The 17,707-nt window shown below is 36.3% G+C and overlaps 2 protein-coding genes across 2 annotated transcripts; one reads left to right on the forward strand and one right to left on the reverse strand.

Annotated features, from left to right (window-relative positions):
• Positions 1–851: 851 nt before the first annotated feature.
• Positions 852–4,458, reverse strand: LOC147544901 (caffeic acid 3-O-methyltransferase 1-like). The gene is made up of 2 exons (XM_086634867.1): positions 3,755–4,458; positions 852–1,847 (listed from the first exon to the last, which is right to left on the reverse strand). The coding sequence occupies exons 1-2, from the start codon at positions 4,174–4,176 to the stop codon at positions 1,172–1,174; spliced, it is 1,098 nt and encodes a 365-aa protein (XP_086490993.1). The 5' UTR covers positions 4,177–4,458; the 3' UTR covers positions 852–1,171.
• Positions 4,459–13,782: 9,324 nt separating this feature from the next.
• Positions 13,783–16,775, forward strand: LOC147544902 (soluble inorganic pyrophosphatase 1-like). The gene is made up of 9 exons (XM_086634377.1): positions 13,783–14,214; positions 14,755–14,886; positions 14,973–15,001; positions 15,380–15,445; positions 15,551–15,658; positions 15,758–15,823; positions 15,922–16,042; positions 16,142–16,223; positions 16,316–16,775. Exons 2-9 carry the CDS (start codon positions 14,760–14,762, stop codon positions 16,356–16,358), a joined length of 642 nt encoding a protein of 213 aa, XP_086490503.1. The 5' UTR covers positions 13,783–14,214; positions 14,755–14,759; the 3' UTR covers positions 16,359–16,775.
• The last annotated feature ends 932 nt before the right edge of the window (positions 16,776–17,707 follow it).

A 17,707-nucleotide genomic window follows, 5' to 3' on the forward strand; every position in this document is an offset into this window, starting at 1 on the left:
AAGCAAGCGATAAAGCTACGTATTTTGATTTTTCTAGCATTCCTTGTGGAATTTACAGGAGAAGGGGTCATTTACCCTTTAAATGTCAATTCAGATATACTCCCTCTGACGAAAACAACAAAACTTAGCATTTCTTACCCTTTTGATTTGTTAATGTGTTACTTAGTCCCAAATTTGAAGAAGAATTTCATATCTATCTCAAAGTTTTCATCCCTTATAAGACTATGGAAAAAGTGTTTGTTACAGTACAGAAAAATGAAACTTGGTCGCTTGTTACAGTACAGAATTTCATATCTATCTCAAAGTTTTCATCCCTTATATCTATCTCAAAGTCTTCTCTTAAACTTTTTGTCAGTGGTTAAAGCTTCCACAATAAGGATTGCTATAGTTGTTTCACATGACTACGATATCCAACAACTAGATGTTTCCAATGCCTTTGTGCATGTTCATATGGTCCAACCTCAAAGCTTCGTTGATCATTCTCATCCGTTATTTGTCTGTCATCTTCACAAGAGTCTTTATGCTTTAAATCAAACCCTAAGAGCTAGGTTTCATAGATTTGGGTACTTTCTTCAAACGTTGGACTTTCAAAGAAGTGTTGATAATGATCATTTAATGTTTGTCAAACCAGATGGCTCCTTTCTTATCATTCTCATTCTCTATGTGGATGATATAATCTTGTGTGATAATTGCAGAAGGGGCGCAAACAACAGTAATAGAATGAAGTTATTTATCTACTAATTGTGTTTTCTCGCCCCTTTAATTCATAGTTTATTAGTTCCTTAAATCTCCTGCTGCCGCGCTGCCTTTTACATCACAAATGGTAAAAAGTTTACAGTTCCATTAATGTACCAAACTAGATCAAACTCTTTTATTAATTTCATCACAACAAAGGTAAAGTCACATAAACTTGAATTAGGAATCACACCATTTATAATGATATAATATATAATAATAGTTTAACCTTAAACGAAAAAAAAGCACAAGGAATGGAAGGTGAAGATGGATAAACCATATCTTTGCCTGTCAATCTGAAATATCTTGTACCAACTCAAGACCTATAATCTTTAATTTCCCAATGAAAAAAACTATAAAATTTTGCGTAGCCTAATTGGGATATTTGGTATTGACCGAAGACACCCAGTCCTCGAACTGACGATGAAAAAAAAGATTAGTTCTTCGAGAACTCCATAACATAAGTTTCGTAGGCAGAACAAACAACTTTAAACCCATCAAATCCAGTCCCTTTAGCCAATGCTTCAAAATCTTTCTCTGTTCTCTCTTTGCCTCCAGGGTTATGAGCCAACATAATATTGTCCATATGAAAGACACCATGACTTGTTTCACCACATTGAGGTAAAATTGGTATGATGCATTCAACAATAATAACTTTCCCATGCTTAGGCAATGCTTCATAACAATTCTTCAAGATTTTAATACTATGTTCATCACTCCAATCGTGAAGAATCCATTTCATGAATATTGCTTCTCCTTTTGGTACACTAACAAACATGTCTCCGCCAATGTGTTCGACGCCTGAGTAAGCTGGCGCATCTTCGATAACGTGAGGTAAGTCGAAGTTAATACCTTTTATTGTCGAGTATTTGGAAACAATCATGTTAACAGTCGCACCGATACCTCCACCGACATCTACTATCGAATTTAAACCTTCAAACCCTTTGTAGGTTTCGAGGATTTTATTCATGGTTATGGTTGTGTGATTAGACATCCCTAGGTTGAATACTTTGTTGAATCTTGGATCAGTTCCATGGTACTCAAAAGCTGTCATACCATAAGCTTTGTTAAATGGAATTCCACCATCAAGGACTGCATCTTTCAAGTAGTACCTGAAAATTATTTCGATAACAAAATTAAGGAGGGTCTTAACATGAGAATGTAGCTCAACAGGGTCCGGAGTAAAAAAAAAACCGGTCCCCATCCAAATGCACCATTAAGGAAATTTTTGTTCAAATGTGATACATGCCCAAAGTCAGTCCTAGCCCTTTGGTTGGTCCACTTTTTGGGGTGAGTGACATTTTTGAACTTTGTTAGTTAACAATTAATACCTATTAAGAGGGTGCCTTTAGGGGCGTCCTACTTCACTCTTGGCATTTTTTGTGGATTTCGGACTGAGCAAGTCTGAGACCCACCTACCAGGTAGTCCGAGGGCACTCAGACAGGCCTCAGTCCATGTTGTGCCCTCGGACTTGCCTAGTCCGTGGGGCGCAAGAGAGAAAGCGGACCTAGTAAAAAAGAGGGAACGAGTGTAACACACACCCTCTAAAACCCTTAACATGCCATTGGTCACTCTACGTTTAGGTGCAGGATAAAAATCCAAACTACTGTGTTTGTCAAAAAAAAAAAAAAAAAAAAGTGCTCAAGTAGGTGGGTACGTCCACCTACTTTGATTATTGGATATGACCTATTAGGTAGTAGGTAAAGTCGATGTAGGGCCAAGATCTTTAATTTAAAGGTATAAAAGTCTCCTTTGATTTGGCAACATCATTGGGTTCAATTCATGGTCAAGTATCCACACATTAGTATTAGTGTGAAAAGACGAATTTGTTGAAATAATGGGCCTAGAAGGAGACAGGCACCTACCACCTTTGACCTTTTTTATTTATGTTGAAATTGAGCATGTTATTGTAACTTTTTTTTTTGTTGCAAATGTTATAGCAAATTTGAGAGCACATAATATATTTTTAGCTAGTGGAATATATTTCCATCTCACTAGTTTTTGTTTAAGTTTTTTATTTTGCAACTAGATATTAGAATCAATAAATTTATCGGCCGAGACTTATCTATGTATAGGTCGGGATGAGCCATGGCCCGTGACCTCAATTTGGTTAAGCCTAATAGTGAGGACAATCAATTCCTAATGGGCACCAAGTTATTAGTTACGCATGTGATTACTAAACAGGGCCGTGCCTGACAATTTAGGGGCCCAGTGCCAAACTTAATTGAGACCATTTAGATAGATGTGAGGTAAAAAACCATTACAGTCGATGCAATAACATAAATTTAGAATAATTTATTTTATTGAATTATTGATAAATCCAAACTCAATGAATGATGATTGGTCTATGCGAGATACAAAAAATATTGCAAGATAGAAATTTGCGTGAAAGAGATGAGATTTCCAGAGAGTGAAGAGACGTGATTTTAGGAGGCCTTAGTGCATTTTATACTATGCAAATACTACACTAAATTACATGACTATCAAAATTATAGGTAAATTAAACCAATAAGATTAAGTGAAGTAGATATGTTACACGTTACAGCCTTTCAAAAACAGTAGGCCCCTTGTGGTGGGGGGGCCTGTGCGGGCGCACGGCCCGCACCCCCCATCACACGGCCCTGTTACTAAATGGGACTATTCTAGACATTTCCTTCATTATTTGTTGTTTTCCATGTTTGTCTTTTGACTTGGTTGGGTGGCACTTTTACGTATTATTCTTATTTCTTTCTAAATACAAGTGTAGCTTGAAATTCCGAGAATCGGAAATAAGATACGTTTCGCTTATTCGAATACAGTTGAGTTTGTCAGCCCAAGTGATTAATAGTGTTGATAAAAACTTTCAAGTGGTTCATAGTTTTGAATACGGTGAACTTAACGAAAGATGAACTCTCAAAGTCTCAATGATGAAACTATAACTACTAATAGACTTTTCGGAGACTAGCTAGCGTACTATGTAAGACAATATTAGGAGGAAGACAAAATGGGGCGCCAAAAATATTAATGTTTGAGACATACCAGCTCTCCATGAGGACCTTATCTTGATTCATGAGAACCAAAGGAGCCATTGAACAACCAACTTCATTTTTGGTCAAGAATTTACAAACTGGTGCAGGCCCATAAATTCTTTCAACTTTACCCCCTTCAATCTCTCTTAAAGAACAAGTTAGAATCTTGTAACTAGCTAAGAGTCTCAACATCCTATCAAGCATAATAGGTGCATCAGGATTTTTACAGTTTGGGATTTTTGATGCAATTTCAGTAGCACTGATTTTTCCACCCAAATCAGATTTAGTAATAATTTCAAGAAGATCAAGTTCAATTGCAGTTTTCAGAACCATGGCAGGAACACTGGCACTTGCTAATTGCATGGCATACATGCAAGCTTGGGCTTCTTCATCTTCTTGAGTGTACTTAATTTGGTTTTGGGATGAACCCATTTTCTTGGAATTTGGTTTTCAAATGAAAGAAAAGATGAAAAAAAGTTGAGAAAGAAAGAGGGGGGAACTTAAAGGTATGGATGGAAATGAAGAGTGAGAGAATATGTATAAATATATGGTGAGTTGCTTAAGCTCAACCACTAAAGTGCAAGATTATGGAACCCACTAGGCTTCCCTATCCCCCATCTAGAACAAAAGTTGGTGAAGAGTTGGTCTTTTTTTTCCTCCTATCTCTCTCTCCTCTATTATTTATCCATCTTAATTCATGGCTAACTAGTGACCACTTATGTTTTCAAATCCTTTTGGTTCTTGTTGCAACCACCCCATGTTCTTTTTCACAAAATTAGAAAATAGTCCACAAAATCACCCTCAGAAAATATTTGAAATCAGCTTAAAATGTCAAGTTTGATATGGTTAAAGTTACGATCTAATGTGATAATGTCACGTTTAAAGGATAAAACAAAAATTACATCTACGAACGGATGTATCGATAGATCTAAGATATTCATCACGGATTCATGGGTAGGCTAAAGACAAAGCTTAAAACTTTTATTACTTAATCCCATAAGAAGTTGTGATTATTTCAAAGAAATAAAATAAACCACTTTAAAATAAATATTATGCATAATACATTTATAATTGCCTTCTGTTGGTTCTCATCGGCTAATAATTCTTCATAATTGCCTCATCATCGATTGCTATCACTTTTCGGGTCAATTGCTTACAATGTGAGTACAAAATGTCTTTGTTGGTTTGATTTGGTTAATTCTCCATAAAAAATGAATTGAAATTTATATCTGTCTTCCAAAAATATAGTATTCGAATCGCTATATCTACATTACGGGCGGGTCAATCAGAGCCCGAAATTCAAATCCTTGAACAAGTACTAAACGAGCAGCCCTACCTACTACCCCTTGTGATGGAGCAAAGATGTCAAGACAAAAACAAAAGGCGCCTCCCAAACACAGAACTACAAAGCCTTCTTCACATATAAGCAAAAAAATAGCTTATTTTGCTTTTTTGTTTCCTTCTCTAACTTAATGAATATGTGTTAATTTTGATGATGTATGGATTTGATGTACTTTGAGGTGTCTATTTATGGGAATGTGTTAATGTTGATGATGTGTGTAGTTGATGTACTTTGCCATGTCCTAGTTTGATGAATGTGTTAATTTTGATAACGTATGGATTTGATGTACTTTGCCTCTAAAATCTTGGGATTTGATGTATCAAATTGTTGGAGTATATTGATCGTCTCTAAATCAATACAATGTAGTTGAACTGGAGGTGAATACGACTTGGTCGAATTGAATCAAGCTCTAGTAACTTTTTCTAGTTAATTGACTCTATGTAAGTATGTTTCTTCAAAAGTAATTTATATGTAAATCCATGATATTAGTAACTTTATGTGTAATTTTACTTAAAGAATAATTAAACATGTGTGAGCAAAATAAAAACTTGGTTTAGTGAATCAAACTCTATGAAAGGTGCAGGTCCTTCTACTATTGTCATAAAATTATCTCCACTGTCAATTCTTTCTTGACAAATGGGCAACCACCGTTGGTTGCATCTGCAGTTCCATATTAAAACCATTGCTTGTCGACTAGAGGAAGGATAATAGTTTCTTTGGAATTTTATGCTAGAAAAATGGTCGTCGTTTACAAAAACAATGCATATAATTGAGCAAGATTGAGATATTACAGAACCTGAAGATGAAAGTGGTGGACCATTAAAGAAAGGTAAGAATATTGTAGAATTCATAATACCCAAATGGACCACGATACAATTGTAATGAGTGACAATTTCTTGACTAGTGTATGGGTGTCTAGACTAATAATGTTCCTTAACATAGTCCTCAAGTTTGTTGGTGTATGACTATGGTGATTCTTAATGTTCTAATCAGAATCTAAGACGTTTATACGTCTAACACTAGGTTGCCTGGATCTCATGGCAGAACTGATAATGAACTAAAAGAATAAAGAATTTCCTTCATTCGCTTTTACCCCAGACTTATTTGATTGCTTTCTCCAGAAGATCTTGAGCTCCACTTGTGTACCTCCTCTGCTAATGACACCCGAGCAATCAATTCGATCTCCCACTCTTTTGGTTTGCTAGAACTTAGTTGAGTAGTGAAGATGAGAACTCCTTCTCAATTTGACTTAATAGATAGCCGTTAATTGATTCTCCTTTTGTTGTCTTCTGCTAGTATAACTAGAAAGCTAGAACTTCTGAGAACTTTCCACACAAAATAAGATTCCTAAAAAGACCCAAATTAGAAACCCTGACTGAGTGGGCTCCGCAGACGGAAAATCTGTCTCATCTAGGACACCTTAATGTGGTTGGCCAAGGCAGTCCCATTTGCATGGCTCTGGATTGGCCGGTCCATGATTTTGCTTAGGCCAAATAGGGTCGGCCCCACCAAGACCCGAACCAGTACCCGGTGATGAGACATGAAAATGACCCATCTGAGTTGTTTAACTTAGGCAAGTTATTCCACTTAAAAACTCTATTATAGTAAAATGGTTGTTTTGGTTGACCAAGTGCCTTTTTGTTGAGAGTGAAAAGAGAATAAAAACGAAGAAATACACATGAAGGGCATTTCGGTCGTTTGGTATCATGGGTATTCTTGTAGAATTGGCCAAGATCAATATTCAGATGAAAAGTCGAATCAAAGACGAACCTGGAGGCGAAAACGGAAGTCAAATTGAAATCTGGATGAGTGATTTAGGCAAAGTCATGGTCAAATGAAGCTCACCAACGGGACACATTTGGGAATCGCTGGGGCGAATGAGATGCAATTATACGAGTTGCCGCAACCGCAACTTAATCTCGTACTCCTAGATGCGCTGAATCATGCCCAAGAGCAAGCGATACCATTCAACGCGCAAGACCTTAGTTCCTGTAGCCCCGATCGACTCATCCATCCAGAGCGTCTAGATCCGGACATCTCCGCGATTCGAAAATCTTATGTCCATTGGATGCTGCCGTACTTAACTCCCTATAGCCGCGATACGCTGAAGTGCAGCTGAAGAAGCGTGATTAGTGGATCCATTGCATATAATTTCCGTAGCTTCTAACTCGACTAATCGTCCCGATCCGGGATTTTGAAGATCGAAGGGTTAGTTGTTGTTTTGAATTTTTAGTTTGATGAGCCAATTTGAATGTCATATTGAAAATGTCTTAAATACATAAAATAATACTCCATATATTAAGAAACAATAATGGTCTTTAAATTTATTTTTTTAATACTGACAACAATGGTCATTACAAAGGCATACATCAATACGATTTGGTAAGCACGATAACTGCCAAATTACTACTCGCTCAAATGTAACGAAATTAAATGGTTTAAAACACACATAAACTACTCTATTTATATCCAAGTTCAATATTCCTCGACTTCCATAAGATCGAAACTGAGACCTCCGCATTGCAAAATAGATGCACTTATCAATTGAGCTACCAGTTGTTGGCCTTTAAATTAACATATACATAGAGGGAAGAAAACTATTGGTGTTTGGATGACGAAATCATGAATCCGCGGATTCATGAGTCTTTCGAATTCATGATTCCACGGATTCATGAATCCAAGTAATATTTTTTGGTTTGTTTGGCAACCAATAATAAACCTACGATTTATTATTATTTGAGTATTTTTAAAAACTTCATTAGAAAAAATATTGAAGAAACCTTGTTCTCGAAACTCGTTTTCTCAAATATCGTTCCATTCGAGAACCCTCTGTTTTCTTCATAATATTTTTTTTCAAGAATCGTTTTTCAATTTTTTTCGTAAACCATTTTTTCCCCGATTTTTTTTTCGGTAATCGAGATTTCACAAAACCTTTTTTATCATGAAAGTTATTTTTTTCCTGGAAAATGATTTTTTTTCGAACACCACAATTCGGGAAAAACGGTTTTTATGAAGCAAAAAAAAATTTCAGGAAATTTCAGTTGTCGAAAGAACTTTTTTCGAGAAGAAAAAAATAAATTTGCTATAAAAAAACGGGTTTGGAAGAAAAACAGTTTTCGGGGAAAAAATTGGATTTCGGGGAAAAAAAAAGTTATTTAGAGAAGAATCGGTTTTTGGGAGAAAAGACGGTTGTCGGAAAAATCAAATTTGAGAGAAAAAAATGATTCTCGAAAAAACATTTTTTGAAAAAAAAAATTGTAAAAGAAAATTGTAAAAGAAAATATCTTTTTGTTGATTTTAAGTTTGAAATCTATGATTATTAATCCAAAATCCTAGTGGGTAGGGTGGGATTTTGGTCCAATACAAATTTTGAATTAGGAATCTTTAGGATTCAAGAGTCCTAAGATTCTCGGTAGCCAAATAGACCCATGATTCATGATTTCTATTAAATCTAACTTTTGATAGCAATCCTACTTAGGAATCCTGCAACCAAACACACCATAATTTTGTTTAAACTCAAATTGACTAACGCGGAAGTATGAAATCATAGAAAGAAAGGTAACGAAAAAAAGATAACCAAAATATAGAAGACGAAGAGTTTTAAATTGGTTCGAAATCTGTAACATAATGTGGACTTTAAAAAATTGAATCTACTTTTTTTTTATGAGATAAAATTAAAAAACAACCAACATTCTTACAATAGCTACTAATTAAATGCCGAAAGAAAAGATGGTACAACATTCCATATTTTTTCTGACTATATTTTCTACCCCATTTTACTAGAGCATCGGCTTTGAAGTTGCATTCCCTGGGAGCGTAAGTGAAGAAAGTGTCTGTGAATTGATTTGTGAGATCTAGCGACTTTGAGATGATTTGTCTAAATTGATTATGTTTTGATTATCGCTTTCAATATGAACATGTTGGATTTGAAGTTGGATTGCCCAAATGATGCCGTAATGTATAACTAAACTTTTACATTCTTCTGCATTTTGTCCACGGACAGTGTCTCCTACCGCTATAATGAAATTTGCTTCCTCATCATGGATAATACATCCAATTCCAGCTGGTTTCGTAAGTTGCATAAAGGAGGCATCTACATTTATCTGGAGGAATGGTGTCGATTGAGGTCTCCATTGTTGTTTCTTTGGTTTGTTCCTGCATTTGTTAGTTAGAATGGTCTCAATTTTGAGTGGCGTAGTTGAAGTATTGTTGATCCTCTCGATCATTTGAAATGGAGTTTGTTTAGTAGAGTTAAAGCAATTCTCGCATCTAGCTTTCCAGATAAACCATAGTATTTTGGTATATAACGTGGTATGTGTAGGGATTTACACCCTTCTACTAGTGTTTATAGCGGAAATATGACATCTAATGTCTACACTAGTATTCTCAGGATCACATGCAAAACTAGTAATTAATCTAATGGAGATAGTAGATTACCTTAATCGCTTTTCCCTCGAACTAGTTGAATTGATTGAAGAAGACCAAGAGCTTCAATTGTAGCTCCTCTACTTGGGACACGAGCAATCAATTTGATCTCCCACCTTGTTGTATAGCTAGCACACCAATGGTGGTTGGATAATAAGAAGACCTTCTTCTTTGACTAGATTGATAGTAATGGGAATTAGCTCACTTTCTCTTCTCTACTTGATGTGGTAGAGTAAGAAAGCTTAGAGAGAAATTCCACACCTTATTCTCTGCCCTAAGAGTGTTTATATAGAACCCTAATAAGAATCCACCTCCTTTTAGGTTTCCTAAAACACCCTTTAGAATAAGATTTAGGGAAATAGTCGAAAATAGCAACTATTGGTATTTTCTCAATTCCCTAAGGAGGAGGTGCCCAAACACCACGAAAATTGGCAGATATAATGTTTATTATATCAGCAACTAACCCTCCAAAATTCAGCCCAATCCGAGTCCTAGAAGTACCCGAACCGGTCTAGGCCCAAAAACCCTGTTTTTGGCCTTTTTGTACTATCTTTGCCTAATTCCTTTTTAGGCCTATGAGATATGTTTATGGGACACTCCCATGATTATATCTCACTCCCACTAGTCATATCCTAGATCAATTTGTCACTCTTATGTGTAACCCGTTGTAGGATCCGATCGAAGTTAGCCGCGAATTACTTCGTAATTCGACGATCGTAGTTGGTCTCTAGCTACAACTCTACGATCCCTAAATCAATCGGACTTGATGATCTTCCACATCAATTGTCCTATCCGACAATTTGTTCGCATTGTCACCTTGGTCGAAGGACATCTCCTTCAACTCCTTCAGTATGTTCCTCATCTAATAGTTTCCATTGTTGAATCCACTACTTCACCGTGGGTAATTGTTCTGATCTAACCTGAAAGTCAAACCATATTGCTCTGGCATAGTTACAGTGTAACATCACATGGTCTATGGTTTCATGATCGTTACAGTTAATACAAGTGTAGACATTACCTATATACCTACCAATTTTGTCTTTAACTGGTAGACTAATTGTGCAACATTTCCAAAGGAAAAGTTTTATGCGAGGTATCGTATTCAGATTCCAAATAAAAAACCAGTCTCTGGTGTCGTGCATAGGGTCATTGCTACCAGTTCTCAAATAATTATACATCGATTTAATTGAGAATTTTCTTGATTTGGTGAGTGTCCATGTTACTGCGTCTTCCTTATCAACTTGCAAATTAATACTTCAAATTGCGCTGCACGTGTCAATATCAAAACAATTGTTAATCAAATCAGTATTCCAGTTGTTATTTGTTATGAGTTGGGCAACCCAATTGAGGCTAGAGTTATTCTGATTAGTGATGGGTGGAGGATGGTTTGGGATACAGAAATCATCCAAAAAATTGAATCTACTTAAAAAGATGGAGATTGCATTCGATAGTTAAAGGCATTATGGGCTTGCTTTTTACTCTTGATTGGACTTGGGAGATGGGCTTTGATAATGTTGCTTAAGGGGATCCATATCCACGGTCCACCTGGGGCAGTGGGGGCACGACCCAAGGTGGGTTCGCCCCAGTATCTATCTTTTGTTTATTACTTATTCTTCAAAGTTGTGCCTTTCTGTTTCTTCTTTATTTCGTTCTCTATTTCGGTGGTATTTGGGTTCTTTTGAGTTTTTTTTGTTGAGTGGGTTCTTTTGAGTTTTTTTTTGTTGAAGGGGTTCTTTTGAGTTAGTACTTCAATCTAATAACACACAAAATTCTATAATTTATATGATCAATTATGATTTCCTCAAAAAATTCTAATCACCCTCTCTCTCTCTCCATAACCGCTTATCCAGAGACCTTGCAGGGAGTTTCTTTGCTTTTCCTGCGAAGGGCCTTCCCTTCGCCGGATCCCTTTCTTCGTTTCTTAATAACGGTTAGTTTCTTTGTTGGTCTTCACGGCCTGTTTTGTTGATCTTTAGGATCCTTTTGTTGTTTTCGTACGAATCCAAGATTGAGTGTTTGGTCATGGAGAACCATTGGGAGTTTCTTCAACAACTCCCAACTTTCTCCACCGATGTACCAGAACCAGTCAAACCCAGCGTTCATCCCATGAAGTTGAATCCGTAAACTATAGACGTGGTGGTTTTTTGGTACACTTCATAACATTTTGTAGTAGAAGACTCAAGTTGCTGCAATTTATGGAAGAATCCACCGACAATGCTAGACAAGAACTCATAATGGGCAAGGTACAACCACAATACAAAAAGGAGTTCGTACTTTTCTATTCAGGGAGGCAGGGGCTCGATTTACAACCCAAATTATGGTTGAAGAAGAAGAGGCGCAAACCTGAATCTGCACGCCGACGGTTGACGGCGAGAAGAGAAGAAGGTGGAAAAAGCTGCGGTTAGAAAACCACCCACAGATGGGCGTGGTGACTGCACCAGAAAAGCAACCCACCAGTTGGACCAGACAGCTCTAGAGCCACCCCAAGTGGGCATAACTTGACTTGTTTGTCTGTTTTTGTTGTGCCTTTGTTTTTCAACTTCATGATGTAATTCTCATTAGCCTTTTGGCCTATAAATGAAGTTTCATTCCAAAAAAAAAAATTATGATTTCCTCAAAAAAAAATATTCGCTACTCCATTATTGAAATAAATTGGGCATAGTGAAGAAGTTGCTGGAAAAGCTGGATTAGTTTCGATAATAATGGAGGTACGAATAGAATTCTCACATAGAAGATGGAGGTGAACTTTACCCAAGTAAGTTTACATGGTGCTTATAGAGAGTTCGGGTCAATAATAATCAAGAAGAGTCCCGCCCGCTTATAACATTTAGACCGGGTGCTTATGGCAGCGTACTTCTTGAAATAGTCCATAACTTCTTTTTATACCAAGACTGGTTGTTGGAGGGGCAATACTTTCTCAAGAGTCTGGTGCAATAATAGAAGTGAAATCCCTCTATCAGACTGTCCCCTGGTACGGGCACCTCAGCTCAAATACATGAGGTATACTGTGGATATCTACCATACAAAGGAAAGATGTGGCACCTAACCTTCTATGCAGTTACAAAAGGAACCAATTTTCTTTGTTTGTGGTTGTCCGTATACTTGAAGTCTTGAAGAGGTGTGATTCTGTAATTCGAATCTAAGATTTCAGAGATGAAAACTAACTCGGTAACCACTGCACCCAAATGTACCCTTTAGATCTCTTATCCCTTTACACCAAACTCGTACTAGAGACAACCTTCTGAATAACTTAGGAAGGCGCCCCTTTATGTGGGAGATGCTAGAGAGCCCAAATTTTTTGGGCATTTTAATGCCCAACTGATGTGGAATCACTAAAAGACAAGGTTTTTTCAAAGTTTGACTACGGTGGGGACCGCTTTTATTTCTAAATGAGGAAATATGTCACCCTCTAAGTACCAATTTCTAAGTCACTCTATCATTTCCCTATTACAGGTGCCTCCCTTAATTTGAGAGTGAAGGATGCGCCTCTTGATCCGCTAACAGGAGGTCCCGTTAAAATTTCCCTTTGACGTATAGTACATATTTCCCTAATGGCCCCCTACTTTGTGACCAGCTTCCCGCCTGGCCCCCTACTTTATGAGAAATACCCATATGGCCCCCTTCCGTTATAACACCGTTACTCTCTCTCTTCCATCTCATTTTCTCTCTCTGCCAAGTCACCTATCACGGCCACATCATCATCTTCTCCGGCATTGGTCGCCGGCCGGCGACCTTCAAATATTAAAAAAAAAAAGTTTTTTTTTATTTTCTCTCTCCTATTTCTCTCTCTAGATTTTTTTTTCCTCACCCTCTCTCTCTCAAAAACTCCGGCGAAGGGGTTTCCCTTCGCCGGAGCTAGGTCTGTTCAACGAACAGACCTTGAAGGGTCTGTTCGTGAACAGATCTAGGTCTGTTTGTTGAACAGATCTAGGTCTGTTTGTTGAACAGACCTAGCTCCGGCGAAGGGAAACCCCTTCGCCGGAGTTTTAGAGAGAGAGAGAGGGTGAGGAAAAAAAAATCTAGAGAGAGAAAGAGGAGAGAGAAAAAAACTTTTTTTTTTAATATTTGAAGGTCGCCGGCAGGAAATTTGGCCGGCCGGCGACCAATGCCGGAGAAGATGATGATATGGCCGTGATAGGTGACTTGGCAGATAGAGAAAATGAGATGGAGGAGAGAGAGTAACGGTGTTATAACGGAAGGGAACCATATGGGTATTTCTCGTAAAGTAGGGGGCCAGGCGGGAAGCTGGTCACAAAGTAGGGGGCCATTAGGGAAATAACCCTTAATTGTTATATACCAGTTGGGATGTTTATGTCTGTTGGTTGTATACAAATTTGAAGAACCATATTTCTACCTCCCCATCTTTCACCAGAAAATAAAACTTCTCCTAGAAATGTGTGATCTAAATCCTATCTGTATAGCACAGGAAGGAGATCATCACAAAACTCATGCAAACGTGGAGACAACCCAAACGCGGTGAGAGAGATTATTGAACCCCATTTTGCAGCTTTGACTTTGTAAAGAATCATTATTTTGTTTCTCCCCTGTCGTGTTGCCACGTGGCAACGTGGGTATTGATCTTCATTCTTAATTCTATATTTATATAGAGAAGGGAAGTCATTAAGTATCTCATTGAATTCCTTTCTAATCTTCAACTTTATCTCTCTAAAAATTTTGAAGGTTCTTTCTTCTGTTTCAATAAGGTAATCCTCTTTCTTTCTTCTACTTTAATTCATTAGAGAGAGAGGGAGAAGAAGAAACAAACCCATGTTTTAATATATGATTAAGATCCCAAATAACTTATGAAATCATTTGAGCAATTACCCATTTTGATATTCAAATTGTCGATCAGACACAATACTTGAGTTTATGAATGTTATGAATCAGATATTTTTATTCAAGACTTTGATATATCTGATGGAACAGATCAATTCATTGTGTAACTATATATTGATTCTTGTACATCAACTGTTTGTTAAAAGGTCTCTATGACATCTTTGGAGAGATACTTTGTTAACATAGTTATGCTTTAATCTGTTTCAACCTTTTCTTTTCTTTCTAAATGTAAAATCATTTATACCCAATGTGCAATTAATGAATTTAAGATTCTTATATCGAAAAAAAAAATTATGGCCAAATAACGAAAACTAAGTCAATGGGTATTGGTAGTGAGCAAAGGGTGTAACTTTATAAGGCATTTCTGTTATTGATTTATGTCTTCTATCTATTTGATGACTTGACAGGCAAAATGAGTGGGGAAGCTAATGGAAGTGGATCATCTGATAAGCGTCCAACTCCACGGTTGAACGAGCGAATTCTTTCGTCTCTGTCAAGGAGATCTGTAGCTGCTCATCCATGGCATGATCTTGAGATTGGTACTATATTTAAAGATTGTTTTCGAAATTTATTTCGGGTTTCATTTAAAGTTGGCTAATGATCTTTGTAAATTTAACATTTGCAGGTCCTGGAGCTCCTTCAGTTGTTAATGCTGTATGTGTTTTTGCTTGATAATCTTAATTAATTGCATTATCTGTTTTTTGAATTTAGTGTTAAAATGATCATATCTTGATCTAAATGCAAGATCAGGATAGACACCTCCTTGTTATTTCTTTCCTTGCCGCTCATTCTAGGTTGTGATTTGAATATGATTCTTTGTTTTGTGAAAGATATAATTAGATAAAAATGAGAAACTTCGGTTGGTGTTTCATTGAATGAGTTCTTGGATGAAAATCCTCTATAGAAGTTAACTTCTTCGGCGTTTTGTTTTGATATTTTATCCATTTCCCCTGTTTTAGTTTTCCACTTTTGACAAAATATGTTTATAGAACCAAGCTTTGCCTTATGAATGGTTTGTCAATATTTTTGTAGGTTGTTGAGATCCCAAAAGGAAGTAAGGTCAAGTATGAACTTGACAAGAAGACAGGGATGATAAAGGTATGATGTGAAAAGAAAAAGGAAAAAGGAATTTGTTTTTCAACATAAATCCAGTTTCATTATAATTAGAATTTTCTCTTTAATAGTGTCACATTTTACTTGCAGGTTGATCGTATCTTGTACTCGTCCGTTGTTTATCCTCACAATTATGGTTTCATTCCCCGCACATTATGTGAAGACAACGATCCGTTAGACGTTTTAATCATCATGCAGGTACTTTAGATCAACTAATGAATTCCTCATTTTTGTATGATGAAATCCTAATATGTTTACACAAGAAGTTCATCCTAACGACAATGATATTTCGAACAGGAACCAGTTCTTCCTGGTTGTTTTGTCCGAATTAGGGCAATTGGACTCATGCCCATGATTGATCAGGTATTATTTACGTCTTGTATGAAATGATTCCCACAATTATCTCAATTCCATTTTATTTCAATCATTTTGATTTGCTTCTTTTTTTGTATTATAACTAGGGAGAGGGTGACGACAAGATCATTGCAGTTTGTGCCGACGATCCGGAATACAAACACTATACTGACATCAAACAACTTGCTCCTCATCGCCTCGCTGAGATTCGTCGCTTCTTTGAAGATTGTAAGTTCTAATCTTCTTTCCTTTTCTTTTACTTCTACTTCTACAAAAGCTACTAAGCATTTTCTTGTTCTTGATTGTTGTTCTTGACAAATTATTCAGACAAGAAGAATGAAAACAAAGAGGTTGCTGTCAATGATTTCTTGCCTTCTGCTGATGCTCATAAAGCCATTCAGTACTCAATGTAATTTCACAACTACCAATTTTTAAACAACTTAATTATTTGGTGATCGCCGTGTCTTTTCTTCTAATATCGGCTATTATGGATGTTTACAGGGATCTGTATGCTGAATATATCTTGCAGAGCTTGAGGCGATAAGCTTAATTTAAGTAAGCGTCTTAAAGAAATCGTTGATTCGTCGACGAAAACTGGATTACAAAGAACAAGTTCTATGAATTTTGTATTGATTTTTAAAAGATTTGCAGTGAAGAAGAAAATTAAGCACAATGAAAGTAATATGTTCGGGTTTTTACTTTTACAATTTATTGGCTCTAGTTGGTTGTTTTATTAAGCTTAAGAAGCTTCTAAATATTTTGGATTTTTTCGCTAATTTCGTATTCCCTTTTGTATTCCCAAGTGCAATTTAAGAATTTGGATTTATGGGGTAGTAAGTTGGGTATAACAAGTAAAAGGTTTATTTTGTAAGATCTAAAACCGAATTTGTATTCGTATTATTTGCATAATTTGAGTTATTGTATGCATTTAGTTCTCTAATAAAATCAAGTGTTCTTCAAACTCAGAGTTGTATTTTCGCTGTAAACCCCATACCTAGGTTCAAGATTGGATTTTAATTCCATTGAAAAGAGTTATAGCATCCGAACCATGTAAAGTTACATGAATTATTTTCAGATTTCATATTATTAAAAAGACACTCATTTTGGAGATTTTGTTGGTCTTATGAAATAGTTCTCTCACTCTTCCTCTCTTCGCCGGTGAAAACGATGAGGTGGCGAGAGAGATGAAGTGGAGGAGAGAGGGAGAGATGAGGTGGCGTTTATGTTTTTAAATTCTTGTAAAATTAACTCTATTTTAGGCCCCAAGAATAGTTCCGAGAAACGTTGAAATTTTTTTGGCCTTTAAAGACCAAATTGAACGGCCAAACATTCATGGAGCCGAAACATTGAGTTGGTTACAAATTGAGGGTCAAAACGAAATTAACCCTATGATATATTAATTACATATTAGATATTAAATTTATTTTGTCGTTTCTATATATTAAGGTTCGAACATTGGTTTTTAATTTGTGACATACTCATTTTACCATTCGAGATCTTATTTGGTCATTCACAAATTTTCTAGTAATTTTATTTATTGTACTTCAAAATAAATTATTTTAGTTTTGTAGAAACTTTTCCTTCCTCTTTTAGAGCATCTCCAATGCAAAACTCAATCTTAGAAACTCGGAGTGCCACATAGGATTTTCTGAGTTTTTCTTAAAAAATCATCTCCAATGCAAAAACTCAGCTAAGATCTCAAAGATGATGTGTCGAGAGTGGAATAGAGATATCTCAAGAGGACACTCTATTTTCAGAGTGTCCTCTTGAGATATCTCTAATTGTCCAACTCATCAATATTTAAATTTCAACCAATAGAAATCAAGTCTTCGTATATTTCCAAAATAACTAATTATTTTCTTACAAAAATAACCATGACATGTAAGTTAAATA

The sequence above is a fragment of the Eschscholzia californica genome, unplaced genomic scaffold (genome assembly GCF_041429995.1).
Source record: "Eschscholzia californica isolate CP2 unplaced genomic scaffold, dmEscCali1.0.p SCAF_4, whole genome shotgun sequence".
NCBI classification, from domain to species: Eukaryota; Viridiplantae; Streptophyta; class Magnoliopsida; order Ranunculales; family Papaveraceae; genus Eschscholzia; species Eschscholzia californica.

What these genes read in the sequence shown, in the direction of transcription:
- LOC147544902 (XM_086634377.1), top strand. Translation starts at nt 14,760, where the DNA reads ATGAGTGGGGAAGCTAATGGAAGTGGATCATCTGATAAGCGTCCAACT. An exon ending in TCATGCCCATGATTGATCAG is followed by an intron (nt 15,824 to 15,921) that starts GTATTATTTACG and finishes TATTATAACTAG; the next exon opens with GGAGAGGGTGACGACAAGAT. An exon ending in TCGTCGCTTCTTTGAAGATT is followed by an intron (nt 16,043 to 16,141) that starts GTAAGTTCTAAT and finishes CAAATTATTCAG; the next exon opens with ACAAGAAGAATGAAAACAAA.
- LOC147544901 (XM_086634867.1), bottom strand. Translation starts at nt 4,176, where the DNA reads ATGGGTTCATCCCAAAACCAAATTAAGTACACTCAAGAAGATGAAGAA. An exon ending in AAGGTCCTCATGGAGAGCTG is followed by an intron (nt 1,848 to 3,754) that starts GTATGTCTCAAA and finishes AATAATTTTCAG; the next exon opens with GTACTACTTGAAAGATGCAG.